The sequence below is a fragment of the Cyclopterus lumpus genome, chromosome 15, assembly GCF_009769545.1.
Source record: "Cyclopterus lumpus isolate fCycLum1 chromosome 15, fCycLum1.pri, whole genome shotgun sequence".
NCBI classification, from domain to species: domain Eukaryota; kingdom Metazoa; phylum Chordata; class Actinopteri; order Perciformes; family Cyclopteridae; genus Cyclopterus; species Cyclopterus lumpus.
Genome location: NC_046980.1, coordinates 4,955,579 through 4,982,377, shown reverse-complemented (window position 1 = coordinate 4,982,377; position 26,799 = coordinate 4,955,579). Strand labels below are relative to the sequence as shown.

General features: G+C 41.7%; 1 protein-coding gene across 1 annotated transcript; it reads right to left on the bottom strand.

Moving 5' to 3' along the window:
• Nucleotides 1-2,004: 2,004 nt before the first annotated feature.
• LOC117744062 (LIM domain-binding protein 3-like) lies at nt 2,005-26,799 on the bottom strand. Its single transcript, XM_034552147.1, has 11 exons — nt 26,704-26,799; nt 18,047-18,198; nt 16,875-16,944; nt 12,841-12,859; nt 6,175-6,188; nt 4,218-4,458; nt 3,770-4,136; nt 3,453-3,633; nt 3,114-3,234; nt 2,913-3,028; nt 2,005-2,520 (listed from the first exon to the last, which is right to left on the bottom strand). The coding sequence occupies exons 1-11, from the start codon at nt 26,797-26,799 to the stop codon at nt 2,431-2,433; spliced, it is 1,467 nt and encodes a 488-aa protein (XP_034408038.1). The 3' UTR covers nt 2,005-2,430.

Sequence of the window (26,799 nt, the reverse complement as noted above, 5' to 3'; positions counted from 1 at the left end):
TGGGTCATGCTTTATGTTGCAGTTCGTTGAGTTGCAGTTCTTCTAACGGCCAATAGATTTAGCTAAACACACTCTGCTTGTATTGAGGTGAACGGTAAAACCCACCCAATTTCTCTCTACAAATACAAGGCCAGTGAAAAGTTCAGCTCCCACGCAATATCACCTCTTCTAAGTACATTTGAGTGGAGATTTTGAAAATGGCTGCTCTATTAAGCAGGCATAAAACACCTGTCCAGGAGTTTAAAATGACTATATATCGATGACAGACAGATATTGCTCTAAAGAGTTGGTTAAGATCAAAAACAGAGCTAAAAGAGAGGGAAGATTGTACGTACATTCATCAGGTGGACACGAACTTCGCTGCCCCAGAAGTTACATTGTTTTCGATCTTGTGTTTTACAAGATACAATAAATAAAATCCTGTAATAGTCATTGAATAAAACAGTCTGAAGGCCTGAGGTGTGAACGGAGCCATGACGTGGCCTTGTAGTGAAAAATGCTAATGAACATTCAAGCTCTTAAAGTTCAGGACAACAACAAACACGAAGACAATAAATAAACTAAATAAAGACTAAATCCACACTCACAATACACCTCGTGACGCCAAACATCCAGAAGACAAACAAAACAACTCATAATTTGATGAGCACCAAACACAGCAGTGATGATATATGAGCTCTTAAATAAATATCAAACTGACAGAGTAGTCTCTATGAAGTTCAAGCTCATTTGTCGCACAGTAACACCTACGTGAAGTCAGAGCGGGATTAGTAGCTACACACCACATCACATCATCAGACACCATCCACACTGCAACAGCCAGGGGTTCACCTGGAAAAACAAAGACACACAAATACTGTGCAAGAGCAGGAAATGAGTGCAGACTGCATACAAAAGTCTTAGAAGTGAATTGTGGCCTTTTAAAACTGTACATGCGTGTCTCTTTGGAGTCGTTTTCTGACTCTTTGTGGTCATTTGGCGTCTCATTGTGGCTGTTTTGTGTCTCTATGCAGTGCTTTTGTGTGTCTTTGTGGTCGTTTTGCACCTACGTGGTCTATATGCGTCTCTATGGAGTCGTTTTGTGCCTACTTGTGGGTCTTTGTGGTCATTTTGTATCCGGGTAGTCTCACAGTATCATTGTGCTTAGACTTGTTTTTCATTTTCGACCACACAGGTGAACCTGCTGGAATGAGGAAACACCTGGTTGTGTTACATTTACTGTCAGTCTCACTTCTAACAACATGTTAGATAAGGCTTCTTCATGGGCTGCTCTTCATTTCACTGTCTTTAAAATGTAAAAGTAATGCTTCAGTGTCTGCTGCTCTGAATAAACAATGAACTGAAGAGTATTTTAGTTTCTATACAGTCTGTGATTTCTATTTTAAATAGTAGTGAACTGAACCAAACATGAATACAAAGTTGTGTTAGTTTAGTTAAGTGAAAAAAAGCATTTAAAAGACCTAAAAAGGTCTAAATTAATTAAGGCACATTACTGAGTCAAGTCCAAGATATAATGAGAACAATATTCTGGAGACAATCTACCGTTTTACAGTTCAAATGTATGGAGTCTCGAATGTGCCACTACAACAATCATATACTTTCTCAGGATTCAAGTAATATAATCAAATTATAAATGTATACTATCTAAAAAAACTATTATAAATTAATTTAAAATGTCATTGAAGCATAACAAAACTCAAAACAAAATATATGTTTTAAATAAATCTAGCAACAATCATTTCATTGACTTATTTTGTCTATAAAAAATAAAATAGTAATTACATTTTGAAAATAGAAATTAAAATACATTTTAAAATAACTTTTAAATTACGCATTTTAAAATGACCTTTTTTTCATAATTTGAAGTGAATTATTAGGATGTAGATTTACAATTATTTATTTGGTACTTTTGTCCAAATGAGGTACAATCCGAGCTACAAATGATGAAATTATCAAAATTATTATTTCTTTCTTTATTATTAATATTTTTTCAACAACAAATTTAGTTACATATATTTATTTTACATTTCAAAGTATATTAACTGGTGAGAATATTTAAAAGTTTTTTTAATTTGGCACACCCAAGACTACATTTCTGAGCCGAACAGCACAGCGGTTACATCGAGTAGTTTCTGTTAGAAAACATATGAAAATTAAAAGAACATAATACAGTGGGTTGGATGGCCAACAGCAACGACAACATAATGACTTGTTTTTGTTTCTGTTCTGAAGCGGTATCATCAGGCAGCGTCGTTTTAAATCAATAATATTAATGCACCAAAAGAAAAAAAAAGCAATGTATTTTGCATAAAGAGCATCTGCACACACATCTTGCAAAAAGTTGTTGTCGTCGACTCGGGTTCGTTTTTCCATGGGCCGACGGCGTTGCCCCCGGCGACGGCCAGAGCAGCAGGTCTCCAGCCTTTTGGTCTACACATTGATGGCGTGAGCATGCTTCTTGCACAGAGGTTTGTCTTTCTTTGAGTAGAAAGGCTGACCCTCGAGGTTCACGTGGCAAACCTGCAGGTACAACAAACAGTTGCGAAGTTGTGCAAATCAATTTCATAGTGCGACTGTCTGGACACCACAAAACAATACAGTTTTCAGAAAGGCAGAAAGTTGTTCTAAAAATAAAAACTCTTTAGTGATATCTGTGGATTATCCAGCGCTACAAGGACACTGTTTCTGGAAAAAAAAAGATGCTGCTGTTGAATTATGTAACTGCTATTTTTCCAAGGTTGTGAGTGCCACAAACTTAACTCCGTCCACCTCCATCATACTGATGTTGGAAAATAAACACATTTCTCAAAGCCTGGAGAAAGAAACCCCAAAAATCCTTTAGAGGGAAGAGAGAGATGACGCGTCGACTCATTTTTAAAAGGGTGAAATTGTGTTTGTTTCCTCTTTCTTACCGCACAGACGAAGCAGGTGTCGTGCCAGGTGTGGCCCAGAGCCTCAATGAACTTATCGCCCGCTTCGACGGGGAAGTCACAGCCATGACACTTAGTGCTGAAGAGTGAGATGTAATCTGACGAGAGAGAGAGAGAGAGAGAGAGATCACGGAAAACATCCAAATACAATCTGAACAGATTACAGCCCGACCGTCGCTGTACCTTTCTCGCAGTACGGCTCTCCGTCCTCCATGTGGAAGAGGCTGTTTCCAAAGGCGTTGCCGCAGGCCGCGCACACAAAGCAGGTGGTGTGCCACGTCTGCCGCAGGGCGTGCATCACTTCCTGTAACACATGACACGACATGTCAGACTGGCTGAAGGGTTAGCCTGTATGTGTGTGTGTGCGTGTGAAAGTGGACATATTCTCTGTCCCCTAATTGTATTTGTGATGTATGTTATTTGCTACAAATCATATATAAGTTCCATTCCTGTTAGTGGGAGGGAATATCCGATTGCCCTGCAGGTATCCAGGCGGACAGTTGTGAAAGTGCAGCACCTCACCCCCATGATCTTGGTTGTGCAGCGGGCACAGGTCGGAGCGAAGAACTCCTCGTAGCAGTTCTCGCAGTAGACGTTGTTCTGCTCCTCCACGAAGCTGACGTCAGCCAGTGACACGTGGCAATAGTGACAGTTAAACTCCTCGGGGTGCCAGGACCGGCCGAGGGCCACCAGGAAGGGGCCCCTGGAAACAACAACAACGACGGCGACGACAGGCTCTCAGGTTCAGTCAGTTTGAGGTGACACGCTTGTATGATGTTCTCACTCAATTATCCACAGTGATTAGCATTCATATTAAGTTCATATACTGTGTAAATTACCTGATGACGCTGTTACAGGACCCACACAGAGCCGAGCGGTTGCTGGCGGCAACCCTCTCCGCCCTTTGGGCCACACCCCTTGCCACAGGCGCAAATGGGGCAGGGCTTGATATAATGGGGGCGGGGCTTGGAGCTACAGGTGCGGAGGGAGAGGGGTTGGGGATGTATGCTGGAGGAGGAGGGGCGGCCTGGGGCAGCATCTTCATGGTGGTGGTTGTCATCTTACTGGGGTCAAACTTGTCGGCGAAGTTGGTGTCGGATACCCAGGGGGGTCGGTTAGAGGAGGCGGGGCCACCTGGAGCCGGGGCTGAGGCGGCAGCTGGGGGGCGGGGCTGAAGTGGAGCAGGAGCAGGAGGTGGAGCTGAAGCTGGAAGAGAGACAACTTATTAGGGTAAAAGCTTTCAATCGAGTGAAATCACAACCATAACTGTTTTCCAGGTGTTCTCACCTGGCTGCGATGGGTAGATGCAGGCGGTGCTGACCACCTTGAGAGGGGCAGAGCCAAGAGGGATCTGAATGGAGCTCTGCTGAGTGGGCGGGGCCTGTTGCGTGGGGGGCTGCTGGTACTGCTGTGGAATTGGCTGCTGGTACTGCTGTGGGATTGGCTGCTGGTACTGCTGCGGGATTGGCTGCTGGTACTGCTGTGGGATTGGCTGCTGGTACTGCTGTGGGATTTGCTGCTGGTACTGCTGTGGGATTGGCTGCTGATACTGCTGTGGGATTGGCTGGTACTGCTGCTGAGGCGGGGCTTGTGGACCCTGATGCATGGCAGGAGGCTGACCATATTGGCTGGGGGATGAAACAATTTGTGAACAGTCGGTTTTGAGCCTCCTGCAACTTTTAAACTAATTAAAGAGCCCAAGATGTAGTTTAAACATTTAACATGTGCACAAATACTTACCTGACCTTCTTCCATATGTCAGGCACCGATTGGTTAATTTGCAGGTCAAAGGTTGTCTCCGATACATAAAACCTTTGTTTGCTGTCGTATTAAAATGCTGTTATATGTAATCTAAATGTTTCTACTTTTCCACTTTATCATTTGACCTGCAAATCACCAAATAAGTGTTTACTTTACAGTGTAAATCTTAGCTTTGTATACTGAAAATAAATACACAGGATACTTAAAAGGTTAGTGGAAGTCTTAATAAAGAAAACTGAGTAAAACCAGCCTGTAAGAAATGAGCGTCAGTGTCTTTGCAATTTAGATACGGATGTAAATGTGGCAGCTGGACTCTCATTGTTCAGAGTTAGAAGAGATTCAGCATGTTATTCAGCTGATGAACCGATGAAGTTGTTACTTGACAGTTAAAAAGTTGTCCAGGATGAGCGATGCACCAACGCTGTCAGGGTTAGGGGTTCGAATCCCATCAGGGTCATCTGTTTTAAAATAAAGGTCTCAGTCTGCTTTAAACAGCGTCTGAAACTCTCTTTATGACCGCGGAGTCAGGTTACTTTGGTATTTTTTTAACCCTATTTCCCCATGTTTTTGTATCTAAGTGACTAATAACTTTGGTCCAGTATTGAGTGATAATGCTGCAGAGGGCAGCTGCTAAACGGGCTGCAATGTGACGCAACTCCTCACCGTCAATGTACGTCCACTAAAGGGGCTTGTTTTTATCACAGGCAGGCTCAGATTGTTATTATTAAGTGTTAAATTCCGTAAGGAATCCTACAGAGAAATATAACTTTTTAATCTTTTACCTTATCCGTCCTGATGGCACCTTCAGTGGACGTGCATTGACGGTGAGGAATTACCAGATATGATTACATTGCAGACCGTTGAGCAGGTACTCCCTTGAGCAATGTCAAAAATTGTTGTCCCGATTAGTCACTTAGTCACAGAAACATGAGAAAATAGGGTCCGGGTTGAAAAATACCAAAGTTGTGCTAATTTTAACTTATTTACATACTGTTGGGCAGTTTAATCTACAGCAATGCATCATATTCTACAATATATTTATTTTGCTTTTTGATGATGCATTTTCCAGCTGCTCCAAGAGGCATTTTAAAAGGTTTATTTAGCTTAATCAGCTTATTCACCCAGACCAAGGTATACAATAGAATGAAAGACTTTAGAGGAGGTTGAGCGACACCACACACACTAGCTAACGTGAAGCACACTGAGGCCTTAAGTCCACTCATGATTTTAGATGAAGAAGTCTCCGTTCGATGGCAGATGTTGTGTTACGCAGCGTATAGATGAGGCAGCGTGAAGTGAAATAAAAAAATTAAAAAGCTGGCAGCATATGAACTCGAGCGCTGGATCCCTACAGGTGTCGGTACCTGGAGACTGCAGCTCTGTGCTGGGGGCTGTGACCGGGGTCAGACTGCCGCTTCAGGCTGCAGGCGTAGAGACAACAACAAGCAGAGGTCACCGTGACGATCTGCATCCTGAAGATCACCAGGGTCACGCCCACTGCTGCAGATGCATCAGTGGGCTGCTTTCTAACCATAAGCTGCCTTTTTTAAGATTGTGTTTAGTTGTGTTTTTTTCCCCAATTATTCTATATTAAATATTGTCATATTAATTTCATGTTACTGAAATCGATTATTAATCCTTTTCACGTTTTTTCATGGAGTCTGTGAACGCAATAAAAAGCCCACAGCTGATTGGTTACCTTTGAGGGGCGTGGCCAGGTGAAGCAGGGTTCAGAGCGGAGGGGGCGGAGCCGGCAGAAGCTGACGCATGCTCAGTAGGGCTAAAGCACAAGAGGCGTTAGGAGCAACATTGAGAGAGAAATATTCATTATCTGAAATCATAATATATACAGCATACATTGTACATGTACAGTATGTACACATGCAGGCGTTACAACCCCGCTTGCACACATGTTCATATAAACTGTTTAGATCAAATTAGTCAAATTTCAGATCAGATTAGTTAAAGCATGGAAAGAGAAATTGATTGTTGAAGAGTGTTATTGTCTCATGCACAAATCAAAAAAGCTCAGGTTGAAAATGTGATTTGATTTTTTGTTTTTTTTAACTATGTTTTTTCTCATCAGATGGAAGAGAAGTGGAGAAAGACGTTAATAAACTAGACCTCCGTGTTTTGAAATGAATACAACATATAATAGAACAGTCAAATTAATTAAATTAATATGAAAAAAAATACCAACATGAGCTAAATAATCTGTACACACACATAGGTGCGCATCGGGGCAGACGACTTCGGGAGTGATCATTTCTTTGTGTTTTATCGCTCTGTGAGTCACGTCTGTGCTGCTCCCTTCAGGATGACTTAGAGACAAAAGGGAACAGCAGCAGTCTCTTTATTGGGAGGTAAAAGCTTGACCTCCACTCCTATTGATTCACGTTGAGTCATTGCACGGTGAACACGGACTGACGGGGTGGGGGGGGCAGCAGGGATCGATTGTGCGTAATGGAGGGATGATTAAATAAGTGTGCGGAGCGGAGAGAGAGAGCTCCATCCATCAGTGCTCAGGGTGGAGGAGGGGCGGAGGGTTAAAAGCTTTGTCCGTCCTCTCAGCGTCTGAGCAGAGCTCCACGCGCTGATATATACGCCGCCTGATATCTCCGTCAGCTCGGCTTCTATTTCACAAACACTTTGACAACAGCGGCAGCTAAAAAAAAACAAAAAAACAAGGAGAACAAGCTGAGAGAGCAACAGGAGACATGGAATTAAAAAAAAATAAATCCTTATTGAGACGGAAACTTTAAAGATATTTGGTCCAGATTGTATATCTTCTGAGGTCGTAGGATTTCTTTTAAACGACCTCTCGGGTTACTTCTTGGAAAGATCTGTTGAGTTTTTACATGAAATGTTTCCTTAAATCTTTCAATTTCCTCATAAAGTCATGTGTATGTGTGTCATTTGCTTTTAAATTGCAGATTGTCGAGATGTGTGTTGGTTACTCACAGCCTTTATTTAACCTGCTGCATATTAAAACATATGTCATCGTGTTTATAGTCTGCTCTGTTACAAGCAAAAGGCCAGATACAAAATATTACTAATTATGGAAAGTATTAAGATCCTTTAGCTAATTAAAAAGTACAAATACCACAAGGTGAAATACTCAAGTATTAAAATTAAAAGTAAGTGCCAAACTCAACATTATTACTAACACAAAACATGTATTATTGGTCTTAAAATGTATCTGCATGCTGCTTTGTTATGACAGCGTGTATTTGTTGTAGCTCACATACTTGACTTTACAGAAAATGCATATGTGGATAAGCTTTGAGTCTCATTACTGTGTTTCAAACCCTGTGACCTCTCTGATCAAAGAATTAAAATCTATTATTCATGTAAATGTAACTGGCATGGAGCATTGTGAGCATTGTGCTCTTCATACTGGAGACTCCCCCCCCCCCCCCCCCCCCCCCCCCCCCTCTTATTGTTCCCCTGGTCACAGTCACAAAAAGACCAAAATGCTCTCATGCTCTCTTTAATCAATCGATACCGAGTTTGATCGATATGAAAATGACTCCATTCACGTGATGTCATGTCAGTCCCACTGCTCCCCCTGCTGGGGAAACCAGCTCTTTCCATGGGACTAATAACTAATCAATAACTTACTATGAATCTGCTGACAAATCTTCAACCTGCAACCAGCTAGATCATAGCATAAAATAAGCATATTTAATTAGGATAGATTAATTTAATCACAATTGAGAATAAAGGAATATGCTGAAAATAATTAAAAAGTACCAATACCAGTCAAATACTGTAGAATACTGTAAAAAATAAATCCTGTGCTCAAAATATTACTTACTCAAATTATAAAAGTACTTAAAGTATTACAAGTTAAAGTACAATTTGGGTACAAACAATATCATTATTATTATTATTATTATTATTATTATTATTAAAATTATACAGTCGATGGAGCTGATTTTAATTAAATACCATACTTGATACAAGTCAATATTTAGTGGTTGAAGTAAAAAAGAAGTAGTACTTGAGTATAAGTACGTTTCACTACTGCTGCATTTCAAAATAAGAGTCTAAAAGCAAGCCAAGACGAGTTTACCTGAATGTTCAGGATCATTTTAAGACAGAGGTGATCTATAGGGGCAGTGAGAAGAGGTGAGGGGCGGGGCCAGGTGTTCGGGGGCGGGGCAGAGGTGTACAGGTGAGCAGCCGGGTGGGCGGGGAGGGGGTCAGCAGCTGTCTAATGGAGCTCTGCTGCCTACCTGCTCCTCCTCAGAGCCTCCTCCTCCTCCTCCTCCTCCTCCTCCTCCTCTACTTGTACTGTAACAGACAGAAAACAAAGCGGAGAGCAGACGTCAGTTAGCAAACTCAGTTCAAAGTAGTTCAACTTTAATAGAAACACACATTAAAAAGAACAAGTCATCTAAACGGGATCAAAACATATTCAAATGTACAACGTTGAAAAGTTTGTTCCATCGGCTGAGGGGGACTACTTTATATTTATGAATGATCTTTACAAATAGATGTTATTTTATATGAAGGTTTTTTTATTTTGTACGTGGAGAACAACACACTGCACACTGGTTTAACCAGACAGGCATCTGAAAGGGCCAAAAGAAATAACAGTTGAATAGTAATAGAAGAAATCACCGGTGGTTGGTCAAATAAACTGGAAGTTAAACATCCAATTGTGTGCAGATTTAAATAAGAACAGGATTTCTTTTCAGTGTCAAATGCCTCTAAAAAGCTTTATTGAAGCTCCTCTTTAAACGTATTAATTAGAAATAGAATGTTAGATTAGGGTTAAATTGACTAAATTAAAGTTTAAATGATGGAATTCTTCTTCTTTTGGAGACAAAACTATTTAAAATGTAAATAACACATTTAGTGGCTGAATTATACAGTTTATTTTTTTTAAATCTCCGTTAAAAAATTATTATTATAGAAGGAAGAAAACTATCAACAGACGATTTTCAAGCTTTTCAACATTTATATTTACACTCAAATAAAATGAAACTTACAGGACTCCGTGCCGGTCGTGTGGGCCACGACCCGGAAGGACTTGGACTGCATGTTGACTGCCCTCCCGCTGCGGCGGCCCCACTCGCCCCGGTCCCGGTCCTGGTCTTTCTCTGCACTCTGGACGGCCTGATAGACCGGGGAGTCGCTGTCTACAAGACCATCTTTAACTGGGAGAGCACTGCAACCCCCCCCCCCCCCGCCGACACCAAACCAAGTCAATACCGAGACACGAACGCTCGAGTGGACTTTTTAGGAGAGTGTTTATTATATTTTGAGGTGGAAGGGGGGGGGGGGGGGGGGGGGGGGGGGGGTCAAGTTTTTGATGCCCTGCTGCCTTTTTTTAATAAAACCTGGGAAAACGTTTTTAATGATAAAAATGAAAAAGGAGCAAAATGTTGACGGTGCACGAGATGACAAAAGAAAAAGGAAAATGAACTGGTATTGATTTGAGGATGAAAAAATGAAGATAATTAATAGAAGACAGTGTGTGGATGAGATGTTTGTTTGTTAGACACAGAATGAACAGATGCAACCTACTAAAAGAAGGAGAAAAGGGCTTCAGAACATCCAGTTTGTGGCCAGTAACACCAGTTTAACGCTTCGTGTTTCCGTTTCATTTCTTCTAACCAGTGTTATTTCATTTTTTTCTCCGTTTTATATCTTCAGTAATCTGAATCGGTCATAAAAACGAGCGTTTTGATGAGCGGAGAGACGACGAGGAGGAAGCGTGCCACTCGGGAGATGTGATTGCTTTCTCCAGAGAAGCTCGTCCTGCGTACGGCCGGATGGTTTTTAGCTCAGACTAACGTTCAAAAGGGAAAAACTAGAGCACGGAGAATATAAATATGTGTAGATGTGAATGTGTGTAGATGTGAATGTGTGTAGATGTGAATGTGTGTCGATGTGAATGTGTGTAGATATGAATGTGTGTAGATATGAATGTGTGTAGATATGAATGTGTGTAGATATGAATGTGTGTAGATGTGAATGTGTGTAGATATGAATGTGTGTAGATGTGAATGTGTGTAGATATGAATGTGTGTAGATGTGAATGTGTGTAGATGTCCGGAGCAATTTCATGTTTCTGTTCTCTCGGGGGAGAAAAGGAGAGAGAGAGACGTTGTTCATGCACACTGCAGCACACCGAATTGATTGTGAGGAGAGGAAGAAGAACACACGGCAGGGTTTTTCTTCATGATTGCCACAACACACAGCAACAACAACAACAACAACAACAACAGATGGAGCTCTTTAATGCTGCAGAGCGTGAAACTGAAAATAAACAATAACCCGATTTAAAACATTTTGTAGATTCACTTTGTTACTTTTAGGCTGGTCTCAAATTCTAGTGTCTTTTTAGGTGAATATTAACTGTAAAATGTAAAAATATTATTATGAGATAAAAACTGTCTTGTGTTCACTTCCTTCTCTCTTTGTGTTCTCTGATAAGAAAAAAAAAGAGCTCATTTGTCCGAGGTTCTTTATTAATGCGAACGATGAGCCCAGCACATAAAATCAGAAATTCAAGATTCAAATAATCTGGAATTTAATCTGAATAAGGACTTTCTTTTAATTCGCTCAAATGTACGTGATTTTAAAAAGGTCATAATGTAAAAGTCGGGGCGGAGAAACACCCTGAATTGAAAAGGAGAGCAATGATGAAACGTGTTTTTTTGTATAATTAATGTGCATTTTTTTAAATTTGAGATTCAGCAGTTTATTTTTCAGTCTTTAATGAACGTCAGTGTGACGTAGACCACACAGCACTCGGTGAGCTGTTATTGACATGCAGACCACAGAGTTCATCTGAAAGGAAGACTCGAACATGTCCATTTAACATCGTTGATGCCTGAAGTTATGAATAACATTTGATATTGCGATCCTGTTTGTGAATGTGTTGCTGCTCAGAGACTCTGTTTGAGACCGAATGCTTCAAATACTTAAAATCACACGTTCAATAAATGAACACTGCAACAACAACAACAACAACAACAACCATGAACGCACCGCAAACAAATGCTTTAAAACCTCCAACAATCATAGAAACCATTTGTTCAAATCACTGTTTTCTTCTTTCTAACCTTCAGATATCGCAGATACAAAAGAGGAAGAGGAAGAGAGGAATGGGCAAGGACAGGGGAGAGTTGGGGATTAACTACTTTTATATCCACCATTTTAAAAAGGAAGAAGAAATATAAAGACAGATTAAGAGAAGAGCTGATAATAAGGAGGGAATACAAGAAGGAGGAAGGGAGGAAAGAAAGTATTAAACTAATTTGTTTTGCCAAATGGGTGTTTTTTTTAAGTGCTTTTTAAACCTTATTTGAGAGTTCAGTAAGGAGGAAGATGATCTAGTTGGAATAAACACTCACTAAACAAGACTTCTTTAAATTAACTATAAATGATGTGTTTTTTTCAAAATTCATCAAAGTTTGCCAATTATCTCTCGGAAAATGTCACATATATAAATGTGAATTTGAAGAAGCTTGAAGCATCGGGAAAGAAGTTAAAGGAGGCAAAAGGAAGAAGGGTGAGGAAGAGGAGCCGGTGGAGCGGTGGTGAGAAGTGAAAGAGGAGGATGACGAGGAAGAGGAGGAGGTGTTCTTACCCGCCGTCGTGCCCCTTCCCCTGCGTCTGCCCCGCGATGGCGTCCATGATGGCGTCCTGCGAGTACATGCTGATGGGCGTGTTGTACTGGGCGTGGATGATGGTGGCCTTGCCGCCGGGGCCCTTCACCTCGATGGGCTTGTGGGTGGGGACGGCGGCGGGGTTGAAGCCGGCGCTGTTGTTGGCAGGAGTGTGAGGGGGGGGGCGACGTGATGGAGGAGGAGGACGGAAAGGTGGAGGAAAAAAGGGAGAGGGACGTTTGTTGAGGGAAGGCGGGAGTTTGTGTTAAAAGAGGAAGAAACATCCGGCCATGCTCACGGCAAAACACAGCGTTGGATATATCATCTGATATGAGCTCATCACCGAACTCTTCTCTGGAAATGTGTGTGAACAAAAGGTGAACATGTATTTAAAAATCCAACATCCATCGACCTCTGTGAGCCTAAATACGGCCGTACTTGGAGGTGCATTGCAGAACCTTTTTCAACCTACTGTTTATAAAAGAAAAACACCCACTCAGCAGATTTTACACAGCGGCTCAAACGACTCGTTTCTATTTCAAACTCCATCTCGTGTCGCTTTCAGCCGCTTCACATCGTCTTCATGGTTTCTGTTGTGAGTAAAGCTTGACGACGTGTTTCCTTTTAACGTTTCAAAACCTTTAGAAAAGTCCATTGATCCGACTTGTGAATGCTTCCTTCGTCATCATCCGTGAGCATCGAACCCACCAACCAAGCAACACCGGGACATAAACATTCAGTTAGAGATCATAAATCTGATTTTGATCTGTCGTGTTCATCACTCCACGTTAAATCGAGCCTCGTGCATTTCAAACTGTTTCCGACGGGAACCGCAGACAAATGTGTCAAACTGTGACCTTTATTCAAAATGCCAAAGAGACGTAGCACAGACGATTGCATCAGTACAGAAACACAGGAGGGATTTAAGGAATTATACGTTATTAAAAATGATATGACTGTGTCTGAGGATGCATGCAGAGCCAATCAGCACACAGAGGGACATTAAAACATCCACAAAAAGAACCCAGAGGGAGATTCTGAAAGCTAAATATCTCACTGCTTCTTAATTAGCTGTCTCTTTATTTTAAAGGAGCCGTCACTCTCTTGGTAAAATGAACAACAAAAACACACAGCAAAGCACGACGATGCACATTCACTCTGCACTGACATTTAAAAAAAAACAGACCTGGCTTTGGTAGACAACGGTTGGTGCTTGTTTTAGCTTGTGTGGAGTCCCAGGTGGGCTTAAGTCAATCAAACACACCTGGTTGTGACTGACGGAGTCTAAATGGCCCATAAGCTCAACCCATCTGGTTCTCCCTGCAGGTTAAACCACGTAACTTATAAAAAGGGGATACTTCAGAGGTATCCTCGAGGAACTCCATCAATAATGACCCATGTCCTCCAAATAAACATCTCAGGGTTCATGCTGCATTCCTCATCTTCTATTTAAGGTCATTGTTGTGAGGTTACCCCAAAGTGCTTTAGTCGGATCATCGTGGAGTGAGTCTGAAACCTCCTCTTCACCGACAAGCTGATATTCTCCAGACACACGCCGTGATTGTTCAGCTGTGTGGAGATGTGACAGGAAGCCAAGGTTTGAACTTAACAACCGGGTGCAGATGGGAACCGACTATTTCCACCACGGTTTTTTATTTCCTCGTAATTTTACCCAGTTGTCTATTATTGGACAACGATGCGCTGATGATTTAAAAAAAGGCCACAGGCAGCGCTTCATCCCAACAGGGAACAAACAGACACCCACAGAGCCAAACCATGCCTTAAAAAGGACCGAACAGGACACAAGATGCACAGGAGAGGATACTAACTTGGGAGCAGCTGGGGGGGAGAAAATCTTGTTCGACCGCCATTGAAAGGACAGAGGAAAGAGAAGATGGGAGGCATTAGAAAACACGCCCACACGTTTCGCTGTGTGAGTTATAACAGTGGGACAACGTCCGCTACGGAGAGGAAAAGAAATAATAGAAGGTCAGAGGTCAGAGGTCAGAGATGAACCCCAATGTCCTCGCAAGACCCTCGAGGCCGCAGAGCTGTCGGATCTGCGAGCGAGGAGAGAGATTCTTCATGGAGAGACGATACGAGGGGAACATCTTCTCCACTTGACGCGCGTGTGTGTGTGTGTGTGTATGTGTGTGTGTGTGTGTCGAGAAGGTTCCCCGACCTTTAACAGCAGCCAGAGGAACTAACAGGTGTTTGGCCTCTTTAGTGACACTGCAACCAAATCAATCTGTGAACTGATGAAACACCAAAGGCATGCTGGGTAACGGAGTGTGTGCTGTGATTGTGAATACCAGTAACACACTTCCCCTCACAGCTCTGCTAAAATTACAGTGTAGAAACTAAGTAAAAGTTTTAGCATACAAATGTACTTACAAATCACTTTAATGTTAAGGTTAATTTGTCTTTACTTTATATACAGCTGTTTAAATTAATCCATCCTTTGATTATAGTTTGTATGTTTTGTTATTCTTAATACTGCTGTGAATCACAACGTGAACATTTATGTATCCGACCTGTTGTTATTTATAGTTGTATTCATTGTTTTTGGGAGACTTTTAAGACACTGAATGTCCCGATGAGCCCACTTTTCTCCTTCTTCTCGGGGGTTAACGGTCAGCAAAGCAGAGGTTTTTTTAGAGGAGTCGGTTATTAAATCTCTAATCGGTGTGGAATATTTCACCAACGAGCTCTCAGGTGTAACATGTTGGTCAACGTGGCAGAATGATGCTGCTGAAAAAGGCAGCAAGGATCTCAGAGGAGGAGCTGCTGGTTCAGGTTCAGAGAAAGCCCAAAGAACCAGTTAGAATGAACTGGTTAAAATATAAACATGAATCTCTTTGCGAGAGATTAATAAACTAACTAACTGGCATTACCGGGCCGTGTAGCTGACGTTAGCATCTGTTCTCGTTTCTCATCGAGTGAGATTATTTCGACAGAACTTGGAAGTTTAATGTGCATCCGCATCATGCAGAGCGGGAGTCGGGATGTGTGTTAGCCTAGCTTAGCATTAAGACGAATTAGGGGGCATGACACCTCATGACCCCTTCGAGGGGCCTTTTTAAACCTTTTCCAAACCACGGCTCACGTGTAGAGCTCAGCCTCAACGGCGATGCGTTCACTTGACGTCGTACGCACTAAAGTGTTGATGTCGTTTATCTTGGGGGGAAAAAAAAAAAAAGTGAAGAGACTACAAAGTCAGCGACGTCAGATCTGAACTGTACGACACAAATCAAAACAGAAAAGTCTATATGATGTCAATTAAATTAAATTAGCCTGGGGGAAAAAACGTGGTTCTTCAGCTCCTCGTTCCCTTCGACATCAGCAGCTCCGCCTCCGAGAACAACCCCCCCCGCCATGTTTACTCCTCCTCCTTTACGTCTCTACGTACCCAGCAGGCCGACCCGCCTGAACGGCCGCCATCCCCCTCAGAGTCTCCTCTGAGTACAGGCCGATCGGTGAGTTATACTGCTTCCTCTGAGCGGGGCTGACCGCCGCCGCTGCCGACCTCCTCCCGGGAGAGTCTGCCTCTGCAGGCCCGGAGGAGGCACTGCAGGCCGACAGGCGGCCGTTGACCTGCACTGCCTGAGGCTTCAGGTGGGAGGAGGCGGGGCGGGGAGGGAGCAGAGAATGTCGGGCAACAACTATCAATATCTGATCAAATTATACTGTAAATGCTGTAAAAAAAATATTATTATTGTAGGAACCATTAATTAAAACTGTCAACATTTCTGCATCATATTTTTGGATTACAAATTCTAGTAATTTGTTATTCTTTTTTTTCACATTTTATTTTTGTCATTATTCTCACATCATAATATGCATTAATATTATAATCTCTTTATGCATTTCAGGATTATCGGTTGACACAAAAGCTTCAAAGTGTATATTATCTTTTGTCAACAAAACTGTATGTAAACACTAACACTGTGCAAAACATCATTTTTTTAAGGGATTTTTTTAGATATTTTACATTTTATTTTTAAAATCAAACGTCTTCGGGTTTGATCGAGGTGGCTTTTGAGAGCTTTCTATTAAAACAAACATCAGAGTGTGTGTGTTGTGTGTTGGTATTTCTTGAGGCAACGTGGATGAAGTGCATGTTCTTCTTCCTGCAGCCACCAGGAGGTGACAACTCATCATGTTGAACTGAGAGGATGGAGTGACCAGTCTGAACCACAAGAAGAAGAAACATATCTATACATGTGCTGACAAAACTCCATATTTAGCTGGGTTAGAAACAAATACATATGTAAAAGGTTAAGAAACAAAAGGAACATATAAACAATCAAATGATGAAAGAAATGTGACGACAGTGCTGACTGACTGGATTTCCTCCACATCAGTGTGATTTTAGGATGAATTTCTGCCAAAATTGGATGCTATAATATCGTGATCAATACCAGGTAGCAGCTGTTCAGTTTTCACCCCAGTATCCAGGGCGCGTTGGATACAGCAGGCATCTACTGAACAGCTACGTGCAGCAGCAGCAGCAGCAGCAGCAGCAGCAGCAGCAGAAGTGCATTATGGGTAAAGTTACCTGTTGGTGTGGGATCATGGGGATGGAGGTGTCCATTCTCTGTGACTGCATCGGAGCGGGACGCTTGGCCCTGAAAGAAGGAAAAGAAAAACTACCTTTTGTCATCACCATTCAGATCCGTACAACAAATGGGCTTATTAACCAATAATAATATAATAATAATATGATTTAATTGTTTACTAACTAGAGCATAACATTGTTTACAAGAGCACAATGTTTTTCATGTATTAAACCTCTTAATTCTGCTCTATAAGTGGACCAGATTGATGCATATGACTTTAAAATATACAACATTTCACAGCCTCACTAAAGCAGTCCAACAAACAAACAAACAAACAAACAAACGGTGTTTGACGTTGCGATGCAGCTCAAAGTCAAAATAAAAACCCACCTGAAGGTTTATTAAGAAATCACACGGTTAACGAGATAATAATTTGTGCTTTAAATAATCAAACAAAAAGGGCTCTCTTTGCATATAACCGCTGTTCCACATTTTAGAGTTGTAAAAATAATCAATTTCACGTTGCAATTTAAGATGGAAAACAATAAAGACGATCTTTGTTGACAATTTTCTCTAGAAGGCGTTATAAACATACCAAAAAACACATACGCTCCAATGTGTCCGTCTTCTCAAACAACCCAAAGTAAAAAGATGTATTTATAAAGTTTATGAACATTTTAATTACTCTACTGATCACATCGGAAAGCAGCAGCAGGTTGATAGAGAATCCGATAGTTATAGTTACAGTTATAGAAAACGAGCTGTTAATGTGCACACGTTTTGGAAGTATGGAGAGATACAAAATAATTTTGGAGAGAAGTGAAAGTTAGTTGGACGTGAACTATCGATCTTTAATATCCTCCATTATTAGTAGATTAGACCAGGAGTGGAATGTAAATGCACTTAAGTACTGTACGTACACTTGTGAGGTACTTGTACTTTACTTCCGTGTTTTCGACTTTTATCTGACAGCTACTTTACAAATGAAAGATTTCTAGACGCAAAACATGTGCAGAGTTTGTAAAATACGATGTTTCGTTATAAATTAAACCCCCAAACAGTTAGGCCACTCATCAATTATGAATGTCAAGTATTACAAACTATTTTCCTGTCGATGAAGTAACTGTAATTATTTCTCGCCACGGAGAAGAAAAGTCCTTAGTTTCCTCACTTGGTCATGGTGAGCGTCAGGTTGTAGTTAGCCATCTTGATCTTGTTCTGGGCCTCCAGGTGAGTCATCCCGTCGGTGCCGACGCCGTCGATGGCGACGATGACGTCACCCTGGACCAGGTTACCCTGCGCCGCCTTGCTGCCCGGAGTGATCTGTCGGGACAGACAAAGGCATTTAGAGCTCATGTGTGCTCTGAGAATCTTTCATCGGACACGTGACGGGTTACAACAGAGAAATTAAAAAGTAAAGAACAACGAGTTCAATTGAAGAGTCAACATTTACGGTCTTTACGCCATCTTTCAGAGATCAATTCACGTCAATCTGTGTCCTTCAATCACTTAATTATGAAAAAAAAAACTGGATGGAGAAAGGTTCACTGTTTCACATGAAACAATCAATCAAATGGGAACACAATTAATCAATAGGTTAAGGATTAATATGTCTGCATGCTAAAGTCCCTTTAATCTAAAAAAATCCACTTCAGGATGAGAGTGTTGACACAGAAACGGCCAACGGGTCTGCGTTAGAATTAAACTGTTTAAATGTATGAAACCCTCAAAATTCAGAAACTTGGTCGATTTTAAAATGATGTAAATCCTGGAAACATTTATTATAATTTTTTTAAACTGAAAACTTGACTGTCTTACGGGAGATCATAAGTCACCCTCAAAAAGAGACACCGCGACACCAACGAGAGCTAAGGGAACCTGCTCCCTCTCGTCTTTTAAAATTAGCGAACAAACCTTTTTTTTTTTTAAAAAGAAAGTGAGAAGTTTCATCCATCAGATGAAGAGCGAGACTCCAAACAGGATGTAAACATTTGATCGCGTTGACCTTGTGACCTTTAAGTCACAGAGTCCGTGGCGCCCTGGACACAATGTGTTCATGCCTGAGTGTTAAACTCTGGACAGCTGTCTGTACACCGCTAACCCCCCCCCCCCCCCCCCCGAGTCACATCCACTCACACTCTGATTAACTTCTCCATAATTTCCATCCGCAGGGGTTATGCTATCTCTAGTCTGAACAATGTGACCTTTGACCTCTACGCCTGTGGGAGGAGGTAGTGGACGACCTCGAGGACGTGGTTGGTGGAGATAGGGAGGTAAAAGACGAAGGTGGTAGAATGTAGCCCATTAAAAAGGTACATTTACTCAAGTACTATACTAAAGTACAGATTGTAGGTATTTGTACTTTAGGTTTTATACAAAATTATACTGAATTTCAGAGATAAATATTCTACTTTTCACTTCACTATATTTATCTATATTTTTAGAGGATAGTGATTCTATGATGACCTTTTATCAAATGCCTTGTTTTGTCCACAACTCAAATATATTCAGTTTACTTCCATGAAGGAGTAAAAAAAACGGATAATATTCCCAATTAAAAAGCTGCAATCAACGAACGTCGACTATATATTCTTAAATAATTACACGCAGATCAATAGATTATCAAAAATAGTTAGCAATGCATTTTTCCGTTGAGAAAAAAATCATTCATTCCGTGAACATTTCTAAATATGTACTTTAGCTTTTTAGCATTTGTATGTTTATTGTGAGAAGAGTTTGAACAGATTGCTGAGAAACAGCAGACGTTTGGAGGATTAACTAAAAAAACAAACCTGGATGAGACTATAAACACACACACACACACACACACACACATACAGTACATACATATACACACACAGTCAGTGATAGAGTCTAAATAGCGCAGTGACACTTAGCTGCAGCTCTTATCTCGCTCTGACTCATCTGGCTGACATTTCCACCGAACGCGGGTTAATGTGGCGTGAATGAAACATCGCCCCCCTGGAGACGTTAGCCTGTTAGCCGCCGCTGACGGTGACGGACAGCAGGGGAGGCGGGCCCCCGGTTCACACTCTGCTCAGCTTACTGGGGCACTTCCAGTTGGAAGAATTCTTTGCACGTCGATGGGGTGAAATGAATTTCAGCAGAGCTTTAAAACCAGCAGGATGTGCTCTGATTTAGGAGGATAAAGTGAGACATTTGCTTCAATGTTTTGTTGTAAATAAACCAAAAGTTATGTTTATGTTCTCACCAAGAACTCCATGCGTGACCAACTAAGCTACGCTCAGCCATAGGAAGGGTTCAACAAGACTGATTATGAACATTGTATTTCTAGCTGAGGGGAAATAACAATAAGAAGAGTTCTTACACACCGTGGTCATTTTATTTAATCTCAACCCAAAGATGATGCTCAGGTTATAAATAAGTAAAGTATTTTTTTTTTTTAAATTAAAATGGTCACAAAAAAAGCATCTTGTTGGGAGGAACAAACATGCCAGATGTTATTCATATCTGGGACTGAAGTATTGCGTCCATTTCAATCAGGTTATCCTCTTTACTTCAACGACGCAGAGGAAATCCCGTGTTTGAACCCAAATTATTATTTACCCATCGTCTGCTAAGTGACTCTTTTTTTCTATCCGTTTTATTCGACGACAATCACCATATTTATTATCAGGGAGGAAGCCACTCGTATGAGGCTTAGTTGGTCTCATCAACAAAAGATCTTTGGTTCAAATCCCAGCGGTGCCTCAAGGGTCAGTAACAAGGTATCTCACCTACACTCCTTACCTCTATACCTTAAAGTACTTTTCTTTTAGAGGAAATCCGCTTTATTGAACATATTTATTATCATGGAGGAAGCCACTCGTATGAGGCTTAGTTGGTCTCACTCAACAAAAAATCTTGGGTTCAAATCCCAGTTGAGTCCTACGGGGAAACTCTGTTGCCTCACTTCCTGTTTGCCCCGACGCATTTCATCACAGCCGCTTTGGATTAACGCGGACAAATGTTTGCCGAGTTTGAACAATGCGAGTCCTTGTGCGGGCTGCCGAGCGGCCTACTTTCCCCCCCCCCCCTCTGAGCCGCCGACGCTGACCCACATACGTCCTCCTTTTACACCAGGACATGTCCAACACGTTACCGGATCAGCTGGACGGTTTTCTTTGCAAAGCCGTTGAGAATGTGAACTTCTTCATGTTCGTCGCGGTTGACGATGAAGTCATCGCTCTACCAACAACTCTGGATTCTCCATCCAGAGTTAAAAATACCATCCTGGATTTTATTGAATGTACTGACCCGACAGCAGTGACTCTGTAGGCCTGTAACAGTAGAGGAAGAGCTGATAAGACCGCTGAGTGTGTGTGTGTGTGTGTGTGTGTGTGTGTGTGTGACCTTCAGAGGCTAAAAACAGCCTTCTGCCTGTCAGCAGCCGCAGACGCTCACTGCCACTCTGCAGGCCTCAGAATGCTGTGTGTCCGTCCGTGTGCTGGAGGAGCAGTGAGAAGTGAAATTATGTTCACTCACATTTCTACTGCGCGGATCAGCTGGAAGATTGCAATTTTCCACAGCTTGTTGGTGGAAGTAACTCCTCAGAGGGATGCTTTTGGTTCCCTTTAAAAGTGTTCTAGCACTCTGTAGTCGTTTAGTGTCTCGTCGTGGTCCTTTAACGTATCCTTTAAGTCATTTTGTATCTCTTTGTAGCCATTTAGCATGTTTTTTTTTGGTCCTTTAGCATTTGTAGTCGTTTTGCACCTCTTTGGGATGTTTTGCATCACTTTCTAGTCATTTTGCATTTCTTTGTGGTTTAAAAACGATATATATTTTCATAGTTAGTTTGCATCTCTTTGAAGTAATGTTACATATTGTTGTGGTTGTTTCAGGCCTTTTCATTGGTGTTTTGTGTCACTGTGGTCATTTAGTGTCTCTTTGTTGTCATTTTGCATCTTTTCGTGCCCATCTGATTACGTTTTTTGTTAAGTATAAATGCAATCAAATGTAATCACTTAAAAAAAGAGGCCCAGCTGTGGTCCCCCTGAACCCTTAGGCACACCTGTATGCCCGCTCAGTAATCAGACCGTGCCTGCAGACCCTGAAAACAAGCATAATCTGTCTTTCTGTATGTAACAGAACTGTATTTCGGCAGCATGATGACATCATTTCCCAAAACGATATATCTAAAAAAAAGATCCGGATCAGTCCTGTTTCACATGTTGGGATCCCCTGATCTGTAACCGGGTGCTGTGGGATCCAGAGGGCTGAGTCAGCTCCACGTGTTACCGCGGGATTCCAGTTACTGAGAGCTCGGCTTTCACACAACCTGTAAAACTTTATTTAAGAAGCTCAGAGCGACGCTCAACTGCACAGAGACGCAGAGAACCGAAAAGGTACAGTTTAAAGAGGCTATTCGGGTCTTCATTCCATTAATTTTCTTTATTACATTGTTAAACTGAAAGTAATCTGAAGGCCGAGGTCAGGTGTTGTTTTTTTTACAGCATCATTTCAGTGATCTTCATAAACCTTCCTCCTGTTCTTTATTCTTTATTGTGTTCAGTTTCTTTCATCAGCACATTCTCGTCTGCTCTCATCCACCCCGCCGCTCAAAGCTCTCTTCTGCTTTATTGCAGAGTTGAGAAATGCAAAAAAAAATAAATAAATAAAAGGTTTCTGGATATCCATCAGGCCAGAGAGAAAAAAACCAAAAGATCGGCAAAAACCCGCCGGGACATCCGAGGTCGGCCATTTCTTACCGAAAAAAATGTAAAGACGTTGAAACGAATGGAATAAATTAACATTGCAATAAACAAATGCGTCCACATTTAAAGCTGCACCCTCTATTCGTGCATTCGAACTCCCGAAAACTTGCCCACAATAACTCGTACTATCTGAACTGAGAGATTTCTCCACCAAACATCAGCCAAATTGCTTTTTAACCTATTGAGGATGAACTCAGAAAAGAGTCTTGTTGGAGACTGTCAACTGGACAACTTCTGCTTGTTTTGGATAAGTAGTGCTTGTAAATCTTTAAAAACACACACACACACACACACACACACACACATATATAGCTATATATAGAGAGTCATCAGTATTTCCTAACACAGCTGGTCTCTGTAGTTCTTCATCACACAAACAGAAGGGAATAAATAATGCATTTGTTGGGGACTATTTTGAGCGATGGATTAATCCACATTTGATGCTCTTGTATTGGAGACAGCAGGACGATGTGTGAGGGATATTGAGTAAAAATAAACTACAGTGTGTGTGTGTGTGTGTGTGTGTGTGTGTGTTCATGGTGACGTGCAACTGGACTCATCGATGTGTTTTTAATACTTTTTTTTTGCTCTGTGGCGCTGAGGAAGAAGATATCAGGCTTTGAGACACATGCAACACTTAGTTAGAAGATGCATTCACTTTTGGTTGGAATCTGAACAAGAAAAATAATAGAATATCACCAGAGTTGGCCGAAAGAAGATTGACGGATAGAAAACAAAACATCCACCTAAATATTGTTCAGAATCCAGCAGATTGGGACCAATTCACATCTTCATCTGTTCATTTATCCCACTGTTTTACTTCTACTCCCGGAACATGCTGCTCTGAACCTCTGAACCTCTGAACCTCTGAACCGGAGGACACAAAGAGCCCAGCGGGACGATGGAAAGCGGCTGCCGTCCTTCTCTCATCCAGAAATTCTCTGGCATCCAGTAAAAAAAAAAAAAAAAAGCCATCGGTGCCAGAAGAAACGCTGCTTAAATCCAATTCAAAGAGCACGTCTGCTGTCGCACCGACGGCAGATTATAACCACAAGCCACCGCACGCTGAGATGGAGTCATCCTCCACAACAAAGATCCGTTTTTGTGTTGTTATCAGTGTGTGTGTGTGTGTGTGTGTGTGTGTGTGTGTGTGTGTGGGGGCTTGTGTTTATTTCCGCAATATGGGGTACATTTGTAGTGAAAGTAGATTTATGCATGTCTAACAGGCTTTTCTGTTACACACACACACACACACACACACACACACACACACACTGATAACAACACAAAAACGGAGCTTTGTTGGGGAGGATGACTCCATCTCAGCGTATTTTTGAAATAATGTTAAATCAACAAAATAATCGTCTTTGGGACTTTTTTCATGCCAAAATTGCAACGAATGAGTATAGGTAAATATTAATATTATAAATATTCTCTCAGCTAGCCACATTATTAACAAATAGAGAGTGTTTCTAAAAGAAATCATGTCGTCTGAAGGGTGCAGAGCTGCACGATGTGAACACTCCAAATTGTACTCAAGTACAGAAACTGAATACATGTGCTTCGTTAGTTTCCAACTACTAATCTACGACTGCAGATACTGTGCCAGCTCCATAAATGATTGGTGCAGAGCATTGATTAGACCTAATCGATCAAACTAATCAGATCAAAGCACACTGAGCCGATCGTCTGTCTTCAGTCCGTGGCTTTTGGCTGAACCAACACAATGACATCCAGCAGCTGACACACACACACACACACACACACACACACACACACACACACACACACACACCAGCAGCAGCAGTCTCTTAGCCATTCAGGAACAGCTGACGACGAGCTTCCCCTCGGTTTCTCTCCGAGCTTCATAGTATTCCATGACATCATCAGGCGGCCATGTTGGAAGACGAACCACAGCTACAGAACAACATGTTTTACTGGTCAGCAAAGGTGACTTGACAAGATGATTACACACTGACGGTTATGAGTGTACTATATGTGAGTTTATGTGCACTGATATTGAATAACAGCTGCAGCTTGAGACATCTGCACCTCTGCTCTCTTTGAGGACTTTCTTCAAACCGTGGAACATATTTAACTCCACTCTGATCGATCTCCGCGCCTTCTTCACCGAAGGCCGATCACACACTCAAACATCACACACACACTAAACCTGCTTTCACACACAGAGGCTTTTAAAACACAGTAAACCTGCATGACATGTCTAACGTTGTATTCTCTGAGCTGTGCACACAGCATGCTGAGGGGTCAGAGGTCACAGATCCTTGTTGGATTCAACCTGTATGTCTGCAGATGCCGCAGACACGTATTGCCTACTATACATTTGAGGCGTAAAAAATCAATAACACACTGATTACAATGAATAATGAAATCCTATTTGTTTTCCTAAATCTCCTGGTAGCATCTGTACTGTCTACTATACTGTCATGTGGCCTTCAAAATAAAAGACAAAGTCAGACCGAACCACCTTCGCGTCAGGTTTTCATGTCTTGATTATTCAATCAAGCTGAAACGATTTTGATAATCAATTCATTTTTATTGATTTGTAATCATTATTTAAGCCATAATGCCAAAAAATGTACTAGTTCATGTTCCTCCCTTGTGATGATTAACTGCTTTTGTCCATTTTACAGAGTAAACTGAATACTTTCGGGCTTTGGCCTGTTGGTCAAAAAGCTAAATCTTGGGCAGGATAACAATTTCTGACATTTTGTACATTAAATAATTAAACTTTATATCATGCTGTTGCCTTTCTTGTTTAAAATGGTCCGATCACAAACCAAGAGAGTAGAAGTAAACACACAACATTTGACAAAAAATCCCAATTATTACGCTCAATAACTTTGCTTTCTGTAAAAAAAAACTTGCCTCGCATCCCCATCCAATAAACATCTCCATAAACCACCAAAGTTATCACAAACCACGAAGAGCGGAAGTTCTTCTTCCCATCGACGTGAAACAAAAGATCAGTTTGCCGGTTTACAAACATCACCGACGAACAGCGAGAAGATAATGTGACGGGGAAAAAAAAAAAAAACGCCCGAATCACCAACACGCAGCCAAACAGAGAGAAGTTCAAAAGGTCACGGGGGTCACAGCATCCTGACAGACGCATGAGGCGGCTCCAGAGAGGTGGAGGAGCGTATTCCCTCTCCGTCTCCGCTCTATTCAGAGAGACGAGGCTGTGAAACCAACACCGGCTTCCAGTTTTAGGCCTCCGGCTCTGCTTTCGGGCCTCCCTGACAAATCCTGGCAGCCGTCACGCCCCCCTCCCCCCACCCCCCCCCCCCCCCCCCCCTCCCCCGTGGCTCTCTCGCCCCGACAGGCTGCATTTGTGATTCAAGTCACACTGTATCAATAAAAAAAAAAACTTTTTCTCCACGTCACAGGAATGAGACGGAAAGAGACGATCGACTTGAAAACAGGATGCAGGTTCAGGTTCCCGGAGTAGATTTAAAAAGGAATCCTCTGCAGCTATATTGGTTTCCATTCATTCAGCTTGCAGAGAAATCGCCTCGCAGTGAACTACACGTCTACACTCATCATTGAAGTTACACTACCTCTCTGGGAGAAAAACAAAAGGCGGATGTATTTGACTGGTTTGCAAAAAGTTTGCATTTTCTCGTCTTATGCAACACATTTTGAAGAGTGTGAAAGCTGCCATACAAACAAAGCTGCCTTGTTCTTTCTTTTAAGTATTTTTGGGGGGCAGTGGACAGAAAAGAGATGATAGGAAATGACAACATGCAATAAAGGTTTTTCTGCAAAACTCCAACCGCGATACAAAATCCATAGAAAAAGTCTTATTTTGATTAAAACAGGTTAATATGGAGATATTCTTGTTTTTGAGAAGATAAGACTTTCAAAAAAAAAAAGATTATTAAGAATGTATAACTTGATAAAACTTGATTTCTTCCCCCAAATGTTGAAGATATAAAAACGTTTAAAATTGGTTAAACATGCAAAACAATAACCACAGTCAAAGCAGGCCAAACAGAAAGCAAACTGAACGGATGGAGGAATTTAAAAAAGAAAGCAGATCAAATAAAATAAAAATCAATCGGTTTCTTACCCTGGAGATGGTCAGAGGCATGTTGAAGTCCTTCCCCCCCTGCAGCCTGAAGCCCCAGGGCCCGGGGCCGGGCAGCGACACGGTGTAGGTGCTCAT

Excerpts from the sequence above, each read along its gene's own strand:
- LOC117744062 (XM_034552147.1), bottom strand. The coding sequence starts at position 26,799 with ATGAGCACCTACACCGTGTCGCTGCCCGGCCCCGGGCCCTGGGGCTTC. Across the intron at positions 16,945-18,046 it reads CTGACGCTCACCATGACCAA|GGCCAAGCGTCCCGCTCCGA; the intron begins GTGAGGAAACTA and ends TCCTTCTTTCAG. Across the intron at positions 3,235-3,452 it reads GCACAACCAAGATCATGGGG|GAAGTGATGCACGCCCTGCG; the intron begins GTGAGGTGCTGC and ends CATGTGTTACAG.